Genomic DNA, 20,883 nt, shown 5'->3' with positions numbered 1-20,883 from the left:
ACTAAAATTAGCAGTGCTGCCTGTGGGCTCCATCAATTCTGAACTTGCTCAAACTCTGACAAGCATGGGGAACTTTTCCCCCCGGCCCCGCTATCTAGGAGCCCTCTCTGTCTGGCTCTCTCTTTTTTTTCCTCACACACACACTATCTTCTGCTTCCTCCTATAGTTCTTATAGAAAGCTTAAATTAAGGCACTTAAAGGCACTGCATGACCATTACTACACCCCGACATTCAAAGATATATATTTTTTTGTTAATTCGCATCAGAGTGGGAACATTTTCCAAGGTTTGCTCTATACTATCTAGTGGCAGCGTCAAGGTTGATGAAACATTTTAAAATGGAAGATTATTACAATTATAAAAAACTGGTGTTAGTGTTTCAAAGCTGTGATTAACTTTCAAGGTTCATACTAAGGATTCAGTTGTTTGGTCACATGTGCTCTCAGTTTCTGTTGACACACAACAATGTGGTAGCTGAGAAACCTCATGAACTGAATAGGCTGGAACACAATGAGCTGCAATTTCAAAAGGCTCCTTTTGCAAAGCTGTTACGCAAATATTAGCAACAGGGCAACAGAGATGTCCCTTTTACTGTATTTGCAGTACACATCATGTTCATACATTGTGTGATACTGCTGAACAATGTACATCAAATTACAGATTTATGATTTATGTTGCAACCATTTGTTGAATAGACAATGTCCTTTGTAATGTCAAGTAATTTGATGACATATGTGGAACATTTATCTACACCTGGCACCTCTTGGCACCATTTGTTCCCTCCTGGCCAAACTGACAGTCTACCTAAACTGACAGGTGGCCACCCTGAGATGAGAAATCTGCAACACGTTTTCTATTTAGTCTCTGTTAATGGTTTCTCTTTACGGCAATTCCAAAAACACTGTATACTTAACAGGAGTTAATGTGGAGAACTGTAAACGGACACACAAAGCAACTGAACTTTGTAAACAAAAACAGTGAATCCTTAATTATTTTATGAGCAGTCGGGGTAGAAACCTCTAACTCAGCCACACGAAAACAGCATCCACTCAGCATTAAACATCCCAAACACCACATGTTTGATATCGGGAACATTTCTGTTTCCACATATGTTTATGAAATCAACCACACCAATTTTAAAAGGTGATTTTTTATTAGCGTAATTAATTGCTCACTGTAGTGCAAGCTGCAGGGTAAACATCACTTTTCATTGCTAATCAGACAGAAGCTCATCAGACGGCATGCATGCTGCAACAGAGCGCAGGAGCTTGTCTGCACACACACTTACACACTAATACAAACTAAATTACAGCATTTAAAGGATGCGGCTATGACTCACTAAGACATTCAATCAGACATGTAAACATGCATAAAATAGTGACGGATCATATTTGCTGCTCGAGTGACTGCCGAGCCGAACGCAGCCCCGCAGATGAAGACAAAGACATTTCATGGGAGGAAGTGCATGGCTCTAAGCAGCCAAGCAGACTAAATTGACCTATTCCTTAATCGTTTTTAATGAAGACAATGTGAGCCCTGAGTGCCGCTGAGACCTCGGGCATTGGCGCTGCGTGCGCACTCCCGAAAAACTGGCTGCCACACAAACAAAAGCCAAGCAGCTGATTTTTTATTCTAAATTGTGAATTCCAAATCATCTCTCCCAGAGATTACCTTTCCCCCAGCAGACGTTCTCTAATTTGTTCAATTAATGGGAATAGTGTTCCAATTAAAATGTCATATCAAACTGAATTTAATTTGAGAGGAAAGTGCCTGTGACAACTGCTTGGTGAAAGATCCATGACAATGGAAATGAATAAAGTGGGTATATTAACTTCCATCAATCCATTTTTGACTCTCTTTCCTAACCAGGGTCTTTTTGTATTGTTTCTCAAAACACCTCAAGATACTGCTCCAGAATAAATGGTCATCGCATTTAAAAAACTCACTTGATTTATTGCGATGCCCTTATTTCTTTGACCCATTAGTATTCAAAATAAACCCAACTGCACATTTAATTCTTCAGTTTTAGAGCTGTGTTATGGACCTGACTGGATCTGGTCTCCATTCATCCTGACCTGTTCCAAGACGTTCCTACCAAGAGGCAGCTCAGAGAAACAACTAAGACAAAGAGGTCGGATCAAATTAAACTTCTTCATTACACCGCTGTACAACACCAAAGCCGGTTGCTTTTTTTCTTGCCATTATGTAAGTGCTAACATCTGTTACCTCTTCATGGACATCATGTGCAGCCTCATATTGAACAAGAGCTTACATTTCCATGAACATAACGTTGAAAAGATTAACCGGTGCAGACCATATACTGTATGCATCAAATGAAATATCACAAGGGTAAAGGTTCTAACATGCAAATTGATGACTTTTTGAATCTGTCAGGTGAAAAAACCATGATTGCTGACATGTTAAATGAATTCATTTCGCTTCAACCTCCATTTCTTCTGGGCCAGGATTGGTAAAAAGTCATGCACAGAAATGTTCTCATGTCTTTTGGGAATATGTAGCGGAGGACATTTCTCAGGGAATATGCGAACATTCTCTTACGGCATAACAGGTCCTGCAAACCTATTGTTTTGGGTTGACAAGGTGCTCCATGGAAGCACGTCAGCTCTTATATCAAATTCGCCATTTTGACCCTCAACCTAGTTTCAAGTGGGGCAAAAAGATTGCATGTGAAACAGATTGGGAGAGGGAGAGGGATAGAGAGAGTTCAGACAGTAGAAGTTAGAGAGAGCAGATTTCCAAGGACGACTCCAACTTCCTAATGGAGTCTTCAGGAGCTGGACACTGGTACGCTGTTATAAGAAGGGCAACAGGCACAACACCTCTTGGTGAATAGACAGGGCACTGCAGGTCAAGGGTACCAATGATAAGCAACTATATAACAAACAGCTTCACAGATCCATCAACTGTACAAGTGCAGTGTTAAGACACCATATTAAGCCATCATCTAGTGTAGATGTCTTTTTAAAAACACAAGCCTATTGTTCACTTTAAACACTACCGTTGGTTTCCTCTTTTCTTACGGTAGATGCTCTTGTCATCTTGCTTGGTTTGTGAACTATAGACGATTAACAGCCTGTGAAAAGTATGCAAACTGTCAAGGGGCCTAATTTCAAACACAGCTGCTTATTTTGTTATAACAGACCTCCATGTTCTAAGCTGTGTTAGGAATATATCTCCTTAAGACTGCTGCTGAAGCTCTTTTCGTGCAGACGCAAAGTAAAAATACCTTTCTTAAATAAAACATGAACGAGGGGAATTTAATTGCTGCTTTCTCTCTTGACATAATGCATTTTGGCGAGCCATTACATACACTGATCCAGAATCAGCTTGTTGACGTTAATGTAATGCAGCCTTTTTTGTGTCCTCAACCATATGTAATGCTTTATATACTAACTTGTTTAATTTAGAAAAAATCTATAGCCACATTATTCTTTATCAGATGTGGTACAAATAAGCAAAAAGACTTATTTCTAGCTTGACACAGTGCTCAAATGTTTTTGCAACACTTTCTCCATATGCCTCCAGACATCATCAAAAGACTATTTTTACTTTTTTTATTGGTAAATCATCAAGTTTTATTTGAAAGTAAAACAAATGACAGACGTTTCAGCCCCTTGGCGCACCATCATGTGGGCAGGACAGCAAAGCCAGGCAGCCTGACGAATGCCCGGCCAAGGCAAGCTGGAGGGAAGTAAAAGACACTCCTCCTCAAACGGGCAGTGAGCTTTCAAAGAAGCAGCCATTAGTGAGTGCTCATCAAGCGGGAGCAAGGGGCCCGTCCATTCCCCTGGTGACGCAGAGCAAACGGCGGGCCACAATGCCTCTACAGGAGGAGGGAGGCGGAGGACTACAGAGATGAGCCCCGGACCCAGTGGTGTTTCCGAGCGGAGTCGAGCCGCACGTCCCCGGCACATTCAATTCCCAGCCCAACTGTCACTGCTGGCACTCGATTCAGCCCCTTCAAGCACATAATCTGTGCTCGTATGGCTGTTAAACACCACACACTCTCCGGCCCTTCATTCATCTCGTGCCACGGTATTGTTGTGTCTGCTGTCTTTCGGTTTATTATTGAGCCATTATAGGACTTGGAAGGAGAACCATTTCTAAGCATATGGTATCTTGATCAGGCAACTTAAGGACAATAGATTCCTTGCACATTTATCAACAGATCATTTTGTGAACCAGAGGAATAATACTCAATGTATATCTATTGTGTGCTTTGGAAAGTGGTTTAACAACCGCCATCATTTGCTCATTGGTTCATGCAGTGAGGAGCTGTGTGTGGCGCTATTGAAAAGGTGAGAGCTGACTGAGGTTCTTGCAAGTTGGAGGTGAATCATTGCATTAATATCAGTGAACACAGTGGGGTCTAAGGTGGCACGGTGCCACGCCGGAGATTCCCACTTATGGCCATCTCTCCCGATGACAGAGCGATAATGTCACATGGTACCAGGTGAGCAAAAAATGGCAGCCTGCTTGATGCTCAGCCGGCTGCTTTAATTGGCTAAAACAAAGTAATTTGAGAGCGGTATGGGGGGCGCGAGGGGGTAAATGATGGGACAGAAGGTCACTGCTTCTCTTTTACTCTGCTGTGTGCCATCCACCAACACTCCCAGCATGTGCTTCAGTTAATATTGAGATATATTATACACTAACCTTTCACCATCTGCTTCACACACTGAGAACCTGTGCTGCGCACATTGTTATTGACTTTTAAAAAACTAAAAACGTGTTTTGCTACAATGTTTGTCCGTTTGAGGATGTTGCAGCATACTTTGATTTGTGGGGATGTTAAGATGTTCAGATGGTAATGATGGTTGGTGTATTATAACAAATGATGTAATAGCAGCAAAAGAGAAGAGTATTTTTTTTTTAAAGCCCTCTGTTTCCATGTGCTGCATGATGCAAATGCGAACGATATCCTTTGTACTGAACTATACATAATTTAACTGCAACCAATGATGATTTCATTATTATATAATTTACAAATTATATAATTTCACCACAGCTTAAACGGTGTCATTAAAGAACTTGTCAAATATACATCTTTGATAGATATTAAACAATCTCATTGTTGTTGGAAAGAAAGATAATGGGAAAATCAGGTAGAAGGCTTAAGTGTATTAAAATATGAATCCAATATGACATTTAAGCTCTACACTGTAGTATGTACTCAAATACTAATGCAGTATATTGATAAGCAATCAAACTCCCACACCTCTTTAAACGATGTACAAAGGTATTATTCTATTACGATATATTCCCTGGTGATATTTCACTTCTAAAAGACTGACAAAGTGACAGGAACAACAGGTCATAACAAGGGGTGTTGTACTGCAGACATTTTTCCAATATAAAACCATGTGCGCGGACGGCATTTCATTAACACTTGTGTATCTGTGTGTGTGCATTCGGGCATGTGTCTGTCTCTGAGCGTGCGTTGAAGCGTGCGGGGACGTGTGGGCATGCGCTTGTTTGAGTGCGTTGAGTTACACGGTGCACCTGTGTTAAACAAATGACCCCCATGCCTGTGTGGGTTTCTTCCAGGTGTGGCTGATGCATGGATGATGTGGTGGAGAGTGCTCGGGGCCACATTGGCTCAATCGTCCTGGGATCATCTCTGAATGTGGCCCCGAATTTGCATTGAGTGAAGGAACGGTTCACCTCCTCAGCACGGTCTCTGATGCATCGGGGGTGCAGGGAAGGAGTGTGCTAGACTAACCCCCTGCAGGCAGAATCAGGTGTTATCTGTCTGACTGGGGACACCACCATCAATCTCTCCTGTCCACTTCCCTTTGCCCAGAATCAAATCAGCACAGGGTAATACATCTGCGCTGACGACGTGCAGACAAGATAAGCAATCGAGTATGCCAAAATGTTGCCAAGTCGGCCTGACGTGTGAAAGGAGCAGTGATAATGTATTTATCACAAGTGGTTTCCTGCTATCAAAGAATAGGACAGATCATTAATTTACTTACTAACAGCATGGGAGGTGAAAGTAAAATAACAAGAATCAGTCAAAAAAAAAAGTATGATTTAATAACAAGTAAAAACAATTATAAAAAGTAGACCGGCTTAATAATAATAATAATAATAATAATAATAATACTACACAGGATTTTTATAGCGCTTTTCCTAATGCTCAAAGACGCTTTACATGAAATCAGAACAGAAATAATACAAAGAAAACAGTAGTCCTAATCCAAGTGCGGAGTAAAAAGTGAGTTTTGAGAGATCTTCTGAAGGATTTATTTATTCATTTATGTTTGAATTCATGTGATTGTGCATAGCAAATATTGAAATTGCACATACAGGCCCATTCCCAAACCGCCCCATACACCCTACCCCTCCGTTTGCGTGTTCACGCGGAGGGTCCGCCATATTAAGGGCTGTTCTAAAGCAATGAGTGTGGAGCGGTGTGGAGGGGGAGTGGGCTATCGAGCCCTCAAACAGCGAGTCTGCAGCGGTGCTGACATGAGACCGGTCTCTACCTGACCCGTCTCAACGCTGTGTGTGTCCGTCAGGAAACAAGCTGTTAACAAGTAGTTCCAGCAAACATCCACTGATAAATTGCGATGTTAACAACCTCATGATAACCTATGTTTTAACTTAGGATCATACCTGTGTTTAGTCTAGAAAAAGGTAAATGTGTACATTTTATTATAAAGTTGTGTATATTTACAGACTGTTGCAAAAACTAAGAAGCTTATAAACATCAGGTTTAAAACTAAAAGAGCTTTGAAACACAATGAAAGATGTTTGGAGTTTTATTTGAGTTATTCATTTAAACTTTTTGTCTAAGAGATGCTGATTTGAAACCGTTACATACAGTTACGGCATTTCCTGTTTCTGCCAGAGAGAGGGGAGGCCGTCCCAAAGCTTGCTGCTGTATTTACTCCCTCCATCTGACAGGAGGGAGCCTCGTTGAGCTGCGAGTGTGGCTACAGACGGAGTTCATTCCGTCACTGAGGGGTAGGGTCGAGGGAGTGGTTTGGGATTGGGCCACAATGAGATACTGGTGTCCTACCACTTATTTCCTAAGCTAATTTCCTAAAGTTGTACGTTCACCTCTATTGCAACAGAACAACCACCCAGGTGCAAGGTTGTTATCTGTCAAATAAGAGTGTTTGCTCACAGAAGCAACATGCAAAGTGCAGATGCAATCCTTGTTAAAGTAATTGATAATCTTTGTTGAACAAAAGAGGTAGATATTTTGCTTTGACACTGAACACAGCTGAAATTGACCGTCTGAAAAACTGAATGCAAAAAGAAAAACCAAACACTAAGTGTAATGGGTTCAGCCGGGGCTGCTTCGAGGTTCAATTGTAAGCCCAATCTTATTTTCCATTTTCAGTCTAACACTTTTCATGTAAACAGAAAACATAATGTAGCTCCTACTGCTGCTCCGACAACACACACTCGCATCCTCGCAGGCCATGACTCAATGTGTATCTTATTTGAAGCTTCAGATTCAAATCTGCTCTGGAACATTTTGAGAAAAAGCCTCACTGATTGAGAGTCTTTTTCAGTGTTAACTAACCAGAGAAAATGGTAGGTTCTTGATCCGTAAAAATGTGAACGGAAAAAAGTGTTTTTTCCTCTCTCAGCTAGACTACTCTTACATCAGTCACTACTTTTTTACTTCCATTGCTCATTCAAAATACATGCTTTTATCTGAATCAAACAGACACAATAACATGAGTTGAGTTTTGCTCTTTTCGCTGGTAACCTGTTATGTGAAGAAGTGATCTGAAGATTTCACCTAGGCCTTTTACTTCTACAAGCATAGTGAGGTCTGGCCCCGAGCTATTCTGCAGACCTTAAAGCCCCCTGCGAGCTAGCCTGCAGCCTCACATTCTCATTTTGGCTGCTGCATGTTTCAGTACTCTTGAGGAAGATGACCAAGATATTGCGTTAAACTTAGGTGGGATCTACTTGATAATCTTAACAAATATTCATCTGTTAAATCACTTGAAGATTATTTTTAAAAGATGTGTTTTGTCCAAATGATGCCTAGCATACACTAATGTGCTCCAAAGTCAAAATAACAAATGCACTTTATGGTAATTAATCTGCAAGACAGGGCTCATTATGCCCAGGGCCACTAGGCGGCCGGGAGTTTAAAAAGCATCGCAGCACAGGGAGGATCTGAAAGTCGACCAAAAGATGCACAAGAGAGCAAGAGGGGAAAAGGGAGGTGAAGAACCTCTGTCAACACCTGGTCTGTATGATAATCTGATCTGTGTATGATGGCTCGGAGTTTGAAAGGCACTTTGTCCAATTAGAAGTGTGCAGCACATTTCCACCTGCCCCTGACAGAGATGAAGTGGCTCTTTCAGAAGACGCTGTGGCACCGAGCCAGCGAAGAGAGCCCAAACACCGCAAGTGGAGCAAGCCCAAATTAATGAGCATCACAAGCCACACTTGTTTAACACAAGATGACGTCCAATGAATATTCCCTTTAGTTAAACTGTTCCATACTATATTTCAATTACTCAAACGAACGTACAACCTCAACAAAGGCTGAAGAAAAAACTTTAGAAAAAGGGAGAATAAGTTAATGAAAGTTCATTAGATATTTATACATTTGTTGAAATTCTTTTTTTAACCTGCCATTTCCTCAAAGTACCGTCCTAAGTTTAGCTATAAGCTGAATACTTTGGACAAATAAATCCAGTTTTATACAAACATTTTTGTGAAAAACACTTGAAAGCAACAAGAATTGTTATGTGCCAAAACAAGTTCATAGTACAGCGTATAAGGAACTTCTGCACCACGTGCCACTATCAACATCATACAGAGGCTTTTATCATCCTATTTCTGTATGTCTATTTCTGTCTGTCACATAAAAATAGGCTTTAACAACCCAGCATGGCGTTAATTATTGCCTCTTAAGTACTGCATTAGTCAAAATAAAGCTGCAAATATTGATTGATCAGACAGCTGATATTTGTCAGTGAATGAGAGCAGGATCTGTGTAGCATATTTGGGGAAGAGTGACTCTGTCTTTCAATCACTGTCAGAAAGCAGCACAGCGGCAGCATAGCTGCATTGATTGAGTCCCATTGTGCCACACTGTCTTAGTATGCCTCCTAAAGCAATCAATCCACAGACACCAAATATTCATTAGTGACTTATTCATATTCAAAAGCTGCCTTTTGAAAGTAACAAAAGGAGGATAATTGTGTTTGACAGGCACATTACAGTGATTCTATGACATACTGTGTGAGGCATGAACAATCCTGATCATCTTCTATTATTTCATGAGTAAAACATTGTGTGTGTTATTGTTGTCTGCCAGATTAAAACATCTGTAAGCAATTTATCTTAAAATATTACAATGCTATGAAATAAATATAGATGGCTTCTTTAGTTTCACAAATGAAGACAGAGTTTTACACGCAGATGTGTTTAAAATGACACAAAGGTCAGTCAAAAATATGTTTGGACAACTAGCACGGGATGTTTTAATAAGAACAAGCCAACAGCTTCACACAGCCTGGTTCAACATGATTAATACTTATGGGTATTGTTTAAGTACTCCAGCCCATTGGCCCTCTGCAACTGGCAAAAAAAGAAAGAGAGATGGGCTGTGATGTTAATAATTAGTTGGTTCTGCGTTCAAAAAAATTCTGTCCAACCTCACCAGATTTTAATCAAAGGCTGAAAATAGTAGCTGATTGTAATCGGCACTCAGAAGTCACCAAGGGTGTTTGAAGAGCCCGTCAAGCCTGAGAGTGGAGCTAATTCGATTAAGTGGTGGCAGTACCTGGAGGGGACGGATCTGTATCTTTTCCTTTTTTATTTATGAGATTAAGTCGCGCTTGTTATTCCAATATAAATAATCAAGCCAACAGAAATGACACTGATTTTCAAGTCATTTTATCTCCCCTTGTCTCCAAAAGTTTTTTGTTTATTTCAGGTGACAAATAAAACTTTGTCGAGTGATACTCCAGCAGTGCTGATCTTAGGAAAATGATGGTGGAGGATGTGATATGCGTGCTTTGACTTCCCCAGCAGAATTATCTACATCCCTATGTGATGCAAAGGAATAGCAAATTATAGGCATTAGAAAAGAAAATCTGGTACTGCAACTATATTATTTATAATACGTGTTCAATCTAAAGATGGATTTGTGCAAATGAAAAACAAAAACTTCTCAGTGTAATGATGCAGAGACTAATGATGCCACATGTGTTTTTAAACAAAACCAATAGTTTCAGCAATTCCTGAAACCACCTTCTCTAGTCTAGGTTAGTTATATTTGACACCCTGTAAAATGTAAGTGCAGACATTGTTAGGTTACATTATTATCACTCTAACGATCGCATGAGAAAACATGGTTTCCTCGCTCTTGTTAATGTAATTCATCCATGCTAGACGGTTACAAAATGCAGCACAGATTTCTATGTTCATCTTAGCCTGATGTCATCGTCCACCTCTCAGGAGTCCTTCAGACAGAGCGGCCGTGAGGGCCATTTAGCCTTCAGAATCCAAGATAAATAATGTTAAGAGGCTCTTGAGGTGTGCTGCTTCACTAACATACTTTAGATTTTACAACATTACCTCTTCCTGTTTTACGGTGTGCACAACGTCTGGGCCTCCGGAGACCATCCATGATTTTTCTCTCAAGTGCTCAACACATGTCAGCACTCAGCACCCAGGCTCTGTGGTAAAATATATACATTTACTCCGAGTGTATAGACTCTCACAGCTTTATGTTCACATGACTTGACGTAAAGCAGCATGAAAATAGCTTGTATGATTGTGTTCAACGGCACAAGAGTGATTTTAGAGATACTGTTGGTCAAAGCTCCTGACTAAGTGCTGGGGTAACCTAGCTGCTCGGGAGCTTTGCACCCTTCACACTGGTAGAGATGTGAAAGGCTTGGCCCTAGATGCAACATAAGAATTCCTGTGAGTGATCCTTCAGACCTCCATCACCAACCATCCAGGGACCCTCTTGATATCAGAGAGGCACAGGGCAGCACTGAGCCAAGCAGCAGCACTTAGGTCACAGTGTACCACATTAAATATAGACTCCTTTAACACCCTCCAATAATGCATCTGGAGTATTTCCGGTCATTACTATTCAGATTTTTCTATCTAAGAAACAAACTTCTGTAAATGGGCCATAGATCTGAGCTGTCATTCACCACAGGAGATTTCACATCAAGTCTGGTGTCTGTCACCAGTTGAAAATTCCTCGCCAGCCCCAGTTAGGCCACTGGTGAATCAAACTCCAAAATAAACTGTCCCCCATGAATGAAACTTTCAAATTTGGTCTAGGGTAAGTTTGACATGCCTTCACTTTTTTTAAATTAATATAGCCTATTTGGGCTTGCATTGCCTTGCCTACAGTATGCACCCGGTACATCTCAAATAGATCTTATAGGTAGGGCTGCTCAATTAATCGTATTTTAATCGCAATTACGATTATGGCTTGCAACGATTACGAAAACAACGTAATCGAAATAAAACGATTATGTTTTTATTATTATTATTTTTGTATTGGTTTTTCTGTTGAATTATACTTAAAGTTCAGGGTAATCAACTGTTAAAAACATATTGTTCACATTTTTTTTTTCAATAAATGGATGGATAATTGTTTTTAATAATCGTGATATCAATTATTGACCCAAATAATCGAGATTATGATTTTTGCCATAATCGAGCAGCCCTACTTATAGGTTACCAAAAATGCAGCTACAACCTAACAGTCATGCTATGCACTGTAGTATTTTACAACCACTGCACATTATGCTGATTGAAAGCACATGGACTTGGATTCAAATAACTTGAACATTGATCCTTGGTAAACCCAGTTTCCTGCATCATATTAGATAAATACAGAAGATTAAATGTATAAATAAATGCATACTGATAGATTTAGATATGGAGATAAAGAGAACTATGAAGCTATTGGCCCAGATGTTTAGGCTTATCAGGATAACCTAAGGGTCAAGTGTTAAACTTGTGATCCTGCTACAGAGCAATGTTCTGTCAATCGCTGGTAGGACAACAGGACTACAAAACACTTTCCTATAATACAATTCAAGAGTCCTTTCATGGAGCTTCCTTCATATTGAATACAGAAAATGTCCCCCTCTACATCTCTAAGGGTTATTTAATTACCTTGAATCCCTTCCTATAATAGGTACGGAAGATGAAATGCTCAAATTGTATTATTATTTTGCTAACAAAAAAATAAACTCCAAACTTATAAAGCAACAAAAATATTTTGTATGAAGAGGTCCCATTTTTGCAAGGGCTGGGTATAATTGTGTTCAAAGTTGGATGGGTTTAATCAGGAGGTGCTTTGTTTGAATATTTGAATTTAATACGTTTAAAGGTAAATCTGACACATTTATATCAACACACTTAAGGATAAAGAATTGTTCTGTTTATGTAAGGAGACACCCTCTGAACTGTATTAGTTATTACAAAAAGTCAACTTTAAAATCAAAGATCACATTTTATTGGACAAAGTTCAAATGTTCACACACACAGTAACAAGAAAATATTATATTTTAATGATAGAAAGTTATCTGAAAATGCATGACTGAAAGCAAACTTTCCATCGAGAAAAAATGAGAAAAGAAAATGAGAAAGGGGATTTTTCATGTCATTTAAACCTAAAAAGTATTGAAAAATGATCAGCAGTTTAACAATTAGTATGATCATTTGAAAAAAAACTATTTACATTATTATTTGTTTTGTTTTGTTATTTAAACCAAGAGCAAGAAAGAAAGAGCCTTGCACCTGACATGATACAAATCTCAATCACTGCTCATTTTACTACTAGTCCTGATGTTATGTTGACATTCACAGTTACACCCTCCTTAGATAAGCACACAAATGTCATTTGACCTTTGAAGCTCATAAAAACAAAATACCTTTTTTTTTTTCCTAAAATGTAGTGGTGCCAAAGTCTAAATTTAGAGCAGATGTCCCATCTTTGTAACAGCTTAGTACACAGTCAAATAAATACTGTTTATCTTTTCAGTTAAAATGTTTTGTAATGTTGTTCTAAGGAATAGATCAAATACTGCGCTTGGCCTTCAAATAGATTATTAACATTTAACAACTGTCTAACGGGTACCAATAGAATGGATTATGATATGATCACCTCACCAACTTTGAGGATTGAAAACGCAGGAGGACTGATACTTGATATGTTACAAGCAGCCAGCCAGAAAAAAAGAGCCCCTTATAGAGTTTATCTCGCTGACCCGTCCGCGCTGAGGTTCAGCTGAAAGCCTGTACCTGGATCGTCCTTCTCTCCAGTGGGCAGAGAGCCCCAATGCATTGAATGCGAGAATGCCTGCGCCTCAGTAAAGTTGCTGTCCACTCGAGTGGCGTGCAAGCCTCATGCCGCTCCCAGCTTTTTGGAGATTTGAATGCGTCCCTGCACCTCATCCGTATTGTGTCAACAACAACTGAATAAATGCTGCCACTCTAGCCAAGAGCTCTAATTTCACTGCCCAAAAATAAAACTGCTTGATGAAAGTATGGGTGCGTGTTCGTTAGGAGAGACTCTTTTTACTTTGCCTTTTCAGTCTGGATTAGCTTCTTAAACTGCAGTGTCAGGTAAGATTTGCTTCTTCACATGAAACGCTTAAAAACAGCTCATTTTTTTTTTTATTCAAAAAAGGGGATTGCAGAAACTAGACGATCTACAGGAGTCGTGACATAAAAGGTTGCAACTGGTGGGTAGTATAAAAATATCAAAAGCAATTCCATTAAGATATGTCAGCGAGGCTTATAATAAATATACAGGACGGACTGTAACACTGCGTACACTTCACTTAATGACAACTCACACAATATGCTATGCAACATAATGTTTTGTAGTCTTTTTTGTCTTGTGTATTTCAGAGCACTACACTACTACAACACGCACGTGTACCACACACTTTTGATGCTCAAAGTCATGTTACCAGAGGACCTCAGCCACCGGAGCTCTTATCACATCCGCAGCTTCAGTGTTCAGCTTCCCTGTGCGATGGTGAGGTTTCAGGCCTATGCAGTGACCATTAATATTGATTGTTTCCAAATTTGCGAAAACGAGGGATCTTTCGATATGAAAATAACACCCTTTCTTCTTTCCAGTAATGATATCCATAGCCCTCCAAGGCCTGTTCTCTGACCCTCTCAAGTCTTTCTGCAGAGCTTCTGCTGAAGTAAGCCCTTTCTACTTAAAAGGTATTAGCACTCAGGGTTAAAACAGTAAATGCTCTGCATGCAGGATAAGAAATGTGCATCCTCAGAAAGTCTAATACAGCTGGTGTAAAGAGGGAAACCGTGCTTGAGCAAGTGTCTGCCGCCTTTCAGATGTTGGTTTCTGTGGCTGGCCAGAAATACCAGAGCAGAGAGCTATAATCCTAAAAAAATGTCTTACAAGACTATAACAGTACTGTGAGCAATAAAAGTTTTTTTATTGTTTTATTTATCCTGCACTGAACTGTGCCGCCGTAATAAACCAACTGCAGTCGCTTCTTATTAGAAAACATACTTTTGCATCAATGCTTTATTTAATAAAACCATTAAGCCATCATTTCTTTATGAAAGAAAACGTTTATTCTGCTCTCCTGAGTGGTGAATGTTCTAAATGTTTCTACATGATCACATTTATAAATAATCTGCTTTGTAAGCCCAGTTAAATGTTTTTAAGGCAAATATAAACCAACTGTTGCAGTGTTATAAAATAATACCTTGTAAACATTCGTAAGAGTCGACCACAACAGATTGTATAAGTAACTGAACATCAAAGCAACAGATGGCAACTTAATGAACCCTTTTCAGATAAATGGCAACTTTCTTTTAAAGTTCACAAAACTTTTCTTCAAGCCGTCTAGAGTTCATGTTTTCATGCAATCGTTTTAATTATTTGCACAAAGGTCAACAATACGTTTTGGTGCAGGGAAACTCCTTTTGAGCTGCAGAGGTTATCCAACTGAGCATGTGTTTTGTTTTTTTTCAACCCATTCAGCATTATATAACAGACCGAAGGCGTTCTTTTTCCAGTCTTTCTCTATCCCAGACACACTTTAATCCTGTGCATAAAGGGTGGGGTGAATATGGGTCAGCAGGTTAGGAGTGTCTGAAAGTCAGACTTGAGAAAAAAGAAATCAATCCACGAAGCCTCCCAACTACCTGTCTTTGCCCCGCTATTACATAAGAGCTCCGGCAGTGCCAGCCTACAAAGTCACACAGTTTCCCTTCACCGGTGAGCACATATCCGCTGAAGTGCACAGATTTATTTTAATTTAACAGCCGGGGTTTTCATGGGGAATGGGGGAACTCTTGTATAAAGTGAGGAGATCTGCGGTGATGATTTGTGCTTTCAGTTGCGCGCCTGTGTTTATGGCTAAACCTGTTACATAACCAGCTTACATTCCACATTCACTATATCACACTCTAAATATACCCTCGCGCGCGCACAGGACGAGTGCGCACACAAAAAGTACCGAGTTATAAACTAATTGTCACATGTATATCGCTCGCCTCACTGCCATCTACACCGACTGTGATAGTGAATAACGAGCAGAGAAAAAGATAATTTCTCTGAACTTGGATGAGCCCGGTTAGCCTGTGAGACAGCCGAGAGGGGGTGTGGTTAAATAATGGTACTGTACAACATGGACGGGACGTGGTGGATAAATCATGTAAAAAATGAACTACACCTCAGCAGCAATACAGACACACTTTTAAACAGGCATATATAGCCCGTTTGGTTTTAATTGTATGATCGTGCGGAGGTATATTCGCAAAAAGGCGTGCAGCGACTCCATGCTTGCAATAGTGTGTGAGAGCAGGCGCTAAACAATTTCCAGCTGCTGGGCGTCTTTCTGCACAGGAACAGCTACAAATCTGTTAGCTGGAGATGTGAACACCCTGCCAGACAGCACGGTGTGCTGGATCAGGCATAGAGGAAGACACGTCCTTACAAAAAGGAGATTGATCGATAAACTAGCCCACAGTTTCCAAAAGTTCACTTTTGACACTTTGACAAAATCTCTTTTGAGAGGACAGTTTGGCCCTTTTTGACACGAAGAGAAGCTCCAGTAGGTCATTTTAAGTTGCTGGGTAATTGATTTATCTTGCAGTGAGAGTAAATGTGACATCTGTTACCGTATCACCCCCCTATGATTCGAGCTGTCAGTGGAGCCTGAAAAGCAGCAACACACCGAGGCACTAATTACAGGCGAACGGGTAAAAGCCGCGGTGGTAATAAATAAAGAGCCGTGTCTCTGTGGTTTGGAGGGTTTAAACAGTGTGCAGTTATTTATGGGGAAGCGATTAATTCATTTTGAAGTTTAATTCTTAAAATCCGCGATCGGTCTTTCGTTCCCACGCATTTAAAAGCGAAGCACGGTCCGCTTACCTTTGTTGGTGCTGGAGCAAGTCTGCCTCCGAACCGGGGCTGGATGGTTCGCTTTTCGGAGCGTCTCCAGGTTTACCGGGGTTTCCCTGACCGGGGTAGCCGGCTCCGAGGCGCTGTTGCCCGGGTCGCTTGCTGGATCTGGAGGGGACTCCATGTTGAATTTCAGATTTGCTGTTTAACTACCGCTAGTACTTCAAACTAATTCGCTGCGAACTGTGAGCTCCGGCACTACGTCTTGCTATCTAATTTAGACTAGAAGTAAGAAATGAGAAATGCGAGTGTGTCTGGAGGTGGGTGTGTAGGTCTGATTGTCCACTGGCAGTGCTAGAGAGCTCCAGTCATGCACACTGGAAAGGGAGAGGTTGTCAATAGCCGAAGAATAGATGTAGGCCTGAAAGTAATCCGTGCTGATCGACCCTGCGCAGTTTTGCATATTAATTTCATGTTTTTATTAGTGTTTAACTTGATCAGCAGTTTACTAAATCTATTTAGGCTAATACTTCATTTATGTGGGAAAATAATTGTAATAATACATGTAGGTCGCTGCTGCATTTGAAACTGAAAATCTGCCAAATACACCATTATGACGTGTATGCATCTTGTGATCCAAACCATACATTTAAACTATACATCTGAAAATAACATAGCCCATAAGTATCATGAAAACTGCAGCTCCTGTGGCTGTTATGTCTTCTTTTATCACAATCTGTAAATTGCTCCTAGCTAAATGTGGCCACTGTTCAATTCACAATACTCAACAGTGTCTGTGTTTGCAAGTTCACAGTGAAAAGCTGCGGAGACATTTACTGCTAAATCATTCAGTGTGCATGCCATTCCTGGCTGCAGCACACAGCAGTCTGTAAGCTGCTCCTCACCACAACACTACTTCTGAGAACTCAAACAATAGCTATGCTTAATCATCATCATCATTATTATGATGACGTCCTGTGAAAGGTCACGGTGCATTCCATAGTCTGATTATATGACTGTTTTATTTGAGTGTCTCTGCTCTGATAAAAGTAAAGATTGATAACAGTTTGGATAGACTTAGTTACAATAACTGGTATCAAACGTCACTCTGGCAACCGACAGTCATGGCCCGCTTGTTGCGCAGCAATTACAAACAGCATGCTTCCTACATGTGATCAGCGGAGCCCCGCCCCCTTCAGAGTGGTGCACGTGGACTTTGACATGGTACTGCCCTCCCGGTACACAGCCAGACTGCTAATAGACCAGAGAGAGATAATACAAAAACTTGGCCAAAACTGAAAATTACCATCATGTACATAACAGTGTATCATCTAGAATACATTTGGTTGAAACCAGTATGTCAGCAGTTAATTAAATAGTATTTAAAATTACATAAATACTATGTTTTGAATCACATATTTCAACGTTCACTTATGTATGATACATTAAAATATCCATTCTGCAATACCAAACAGCTATATTATGTTATACTTACAAAGATAATTGACATGAATAGCATAATAATGACAAAGTGAGCAAACAATGAACACAAACAACACTAATCTTACTGCGTTCCACCTGCAGCAGTGTTTTGACTCTGTGGTGTCAATTGGTTGAAATCAGTAATTTTATCACTTAAGTATTGCTGATGTATTCATATCGTGTTCCTTTATTTTTGATTGAATGGCTTGCGTTTGACTCTGCTTGTGACTAATGTTTGTTCAACTTTCATAATTGGTGTTGACCTTTAATGCATGTATTTGTTTTCAAGCTGGATTAACACCTCATTAGTCAAGTGACATAATATACATGAAGTCAAATACTGACAAGCATGGCAGTGAAACCTAACATGAGAGATTCTGAGCAAAACAAGGTTATTGTCAACTAATTGCGTAAAATAATAAAAAATGAATGTGCAGGTATGGAAAATAAAAAATAAAAACATTTAGACATTAAAGGGAGATATTTTATTTAAAAAAAAATGAATACACTAAATGCTACCAAAAGCAAAGTCAATATTTGAAGTTTGGACTAGTCACCGAGGGGAATTTTGTCAAATAATAATCTTGTTTCCAGTGCAGCGCTTCTTGCATGTAACTCACCAACAAGAGGGTGATATAACTTTTGGAGCTATGCTGCTCTGAGGGCCGACTTTTTGACAGACAGCCAGAAGGAATCTCTCACTGCCAAGCGAAGAGGCCAAGTTCCTTCAGCTCAGCTTTAGCTCCTCCAAATTTCCCTGACCTTCTGACCCACAGCAATTTGACCGTGTGAACTCTACTCTCACATTCCACGCCTTTTGCATGTTCAGCAACCAAGTCCAGAAACTTGAACTTCAGCCAGACATATGTTGTTATCTGGAAAGACAAAACTGCCCAGATATTCACTTGTTATTCAAAACATAAATTGTAAATCTAAACACTCCTTAATTGTGTGTGCATGCATTCAATAATATAAGATTACCTTGTGGTTGAACATTACGGGAAATAATTCACTGTGGTATATAGTGTGTGTTGCATCACAGACCCGTTATAGAGTGTACCTGGTGGTTGTTATCATTCTAGCTTGAGTAGCATGTATGCAAGTTATTCTTCCCTTCTGTAAACCTAATGGAAAATAAAGTGTGGAGTTCCATACTCAACACCATAGGCGGATGTTGCGGGGGGGCAGGGGGGGCATTGCCCCCCCTAGTGGCTGAAATATATTACAGCATTACTACGTCGAAAACTGTTCCAATACAAATATTTCGTATATCAATATTTTAATAAGGTAGGACACTGGTTAATAATATTGTAGAGTGTTCAAGTAACCAAGGGATATAGTAGTTATCAAATAAGTATAAGATGTGCACAGTTATAAGTTTTACAGTTATGTAATGCACTGTTGGGGGGAGAGACTGCCCCTTCCATATGAGTGTGTGTGTACGGCGGGCATGGAAAAGTCATACTCAGTGCGGTGAGCGCTGGCTTTATTGCTACTGTATCCGTATGTAGCATCCCACGCGAGTTGGGACTGTGTACTGACGTCAGTAAAAAAGGTTTGCCCCCCGAAGCGCAAATGTCAAACTCCGCCTATGCTCAACACGCCTCCGACTCCCATTCATCGGCTCTACACTGGTGACCCCGACGTTTTCGAAGACTTAGTGAACATGGCTGATCTCGATGTTTATATTAAACTGCCGGAGTTTTGGGAACATGCCGCTACGGCGTGGTTCGCACATGTGGAGGCACACTTTGCCTGCCGCCAAGTCCGTGACGAGGACCTGAAGTATTTTCACGTGGTGGCGGCGCTGGGGAGCTCCACGTCGTCCAGGTTGGTCGGATGTATCGCAGATCCCCAGAGGTGGGGACTCGAGTCACATGACTTGACTCGAGTCAGACTCGAGTCGCATATTTTTTGACTTGAGACTTGCTTGACTAACATTGATAAAAGACTTGACTTGGACTTGGTATTCATGACTTCAGACTTGACTTGAGCTTGAGACAGATGACTTGAAAGGACTTGACTGTTTAAAATTAAATATTTGTTTTTGTAGTGAGATATTACGTTTAGTTTTTTCGAAAAACGTGATTGGGTGATTATAGCGCCATGCGCACAAACCTGGCAACCCACTAGAAGGCAGAAATGTCAGTTAACATGGCAGCGGCTAGCTTTACTCCAAAAATAGTGAAGTTTGGATTCAAGGATTATGTTGTCGATGACGGTAATAAGAAGAGAACAGCGGTATGCAGGGTCTGCAGCATAAAGATCAGTGACACGACCACCACAACATCCAACTTTATTTGTCACTACAAAAAAACCCACAGAGAAAGGTAGGCTACATGCATGTGTTGGGTTACCTCTGCAGATCCCCCACGCCAGGGCAAATATGAGGCGATTAAAGCCCTTCTCCTTAAGACATTTAGCTTATCTGCTAAGGAGGGGGCTCGCCAGATTTGTGAGATTCAGGGTCTTGGGGACAGCAAGAAGTTCCTGCACCACTTGCCGCCCCGGATTCAGACGGCGTTGGCTAACACGACCATTACTGAACCCTGTGCCCTGGTTGAGGAGGCTGACCATTTCTTCCTGGCGACACAGCAGCCCGGTGCAGATGTGCTGGCTGCAAAGCTCAGTGCCCCCTCGCCAGTTAGGAGGGCTTGGGGGGAGCAGACCGCGGCAGCTCCAGGCTGGCGTGGGGACACGGGGAGTGTTTTTACCACGCACGGTTCGGGAGATTGGCAAAGGCGAAGAAGTGCATCGCTCCCTGCAGCTACAAGCCTCCGAGAAATGAGAGGGCCGGCGCTCGGTAGTGGCCCTGAGCGTTGTTGGCACGAGCAGGCTTCTCTTCGTTAGCGACAGTGTCTCGGGTAGCTGGTTTCTCTATGAGACAGGCGCTCAACGGAGCGTGGTTCCTGCGTCGAGGGAGGACGTCGCTTGGAGGGGGAACGGACCGCAGTTGACGACCGCTAATGGCAGCCCCATCCGCACTTATGGCATGAGGCCTATGTGTTTATGCATTGGGGGGCA

The 20,883-nt window shown here is 40.9% G+C and overlaps 1 protein-coding gene across 1 annotated transcript in view; it reads right to left on the bottom strand.

Moving 5' to 3' along the window:
* Positions 1-16,706, bottom strand: part of roraa (RAR-related orphan receptor A, paralog a) — a 172,694-nt gene extending 155,988 nt beyond the window's left edge. Inside the window, exon 1 of the mRNA XM_034233579.1 lies at positions 16,408-16,706. Within this exon, the coding sequence (XP_034089470.1) occupies positions 16,408-16,561 (154 nt within the window). The 5' untranslated portion in view covers positions 16,562-16,706. The remainder of the gene's footprint in view (positions 1-16,407) is intronic.
* Positions 16,707-20,883: the final 4,177 nt, after the last annotated feature.

The sequence above is a fragment of the Gymnodraco acuticeps genome, unplaced genomic scaffold (genome assembly GCF_902827175.1).
Source record: "Gymnodraco acuticeps unplaced genomic scaffold, fGymAcu1.1, whole genome shotgun sequence".
NCBI classification, from domain to species: Eukaryota; Metazoa; Chordata; class Actinopteri; order Perciformes; family Bathydraconidae; genus Gymnodraco; species Gymnodraco acuticeps.
The sequence above is the reverse complement of the archived record's forward strand: the minus strand, read 5'-3'. Positions and strand labels throughout refer to the sequence as shown.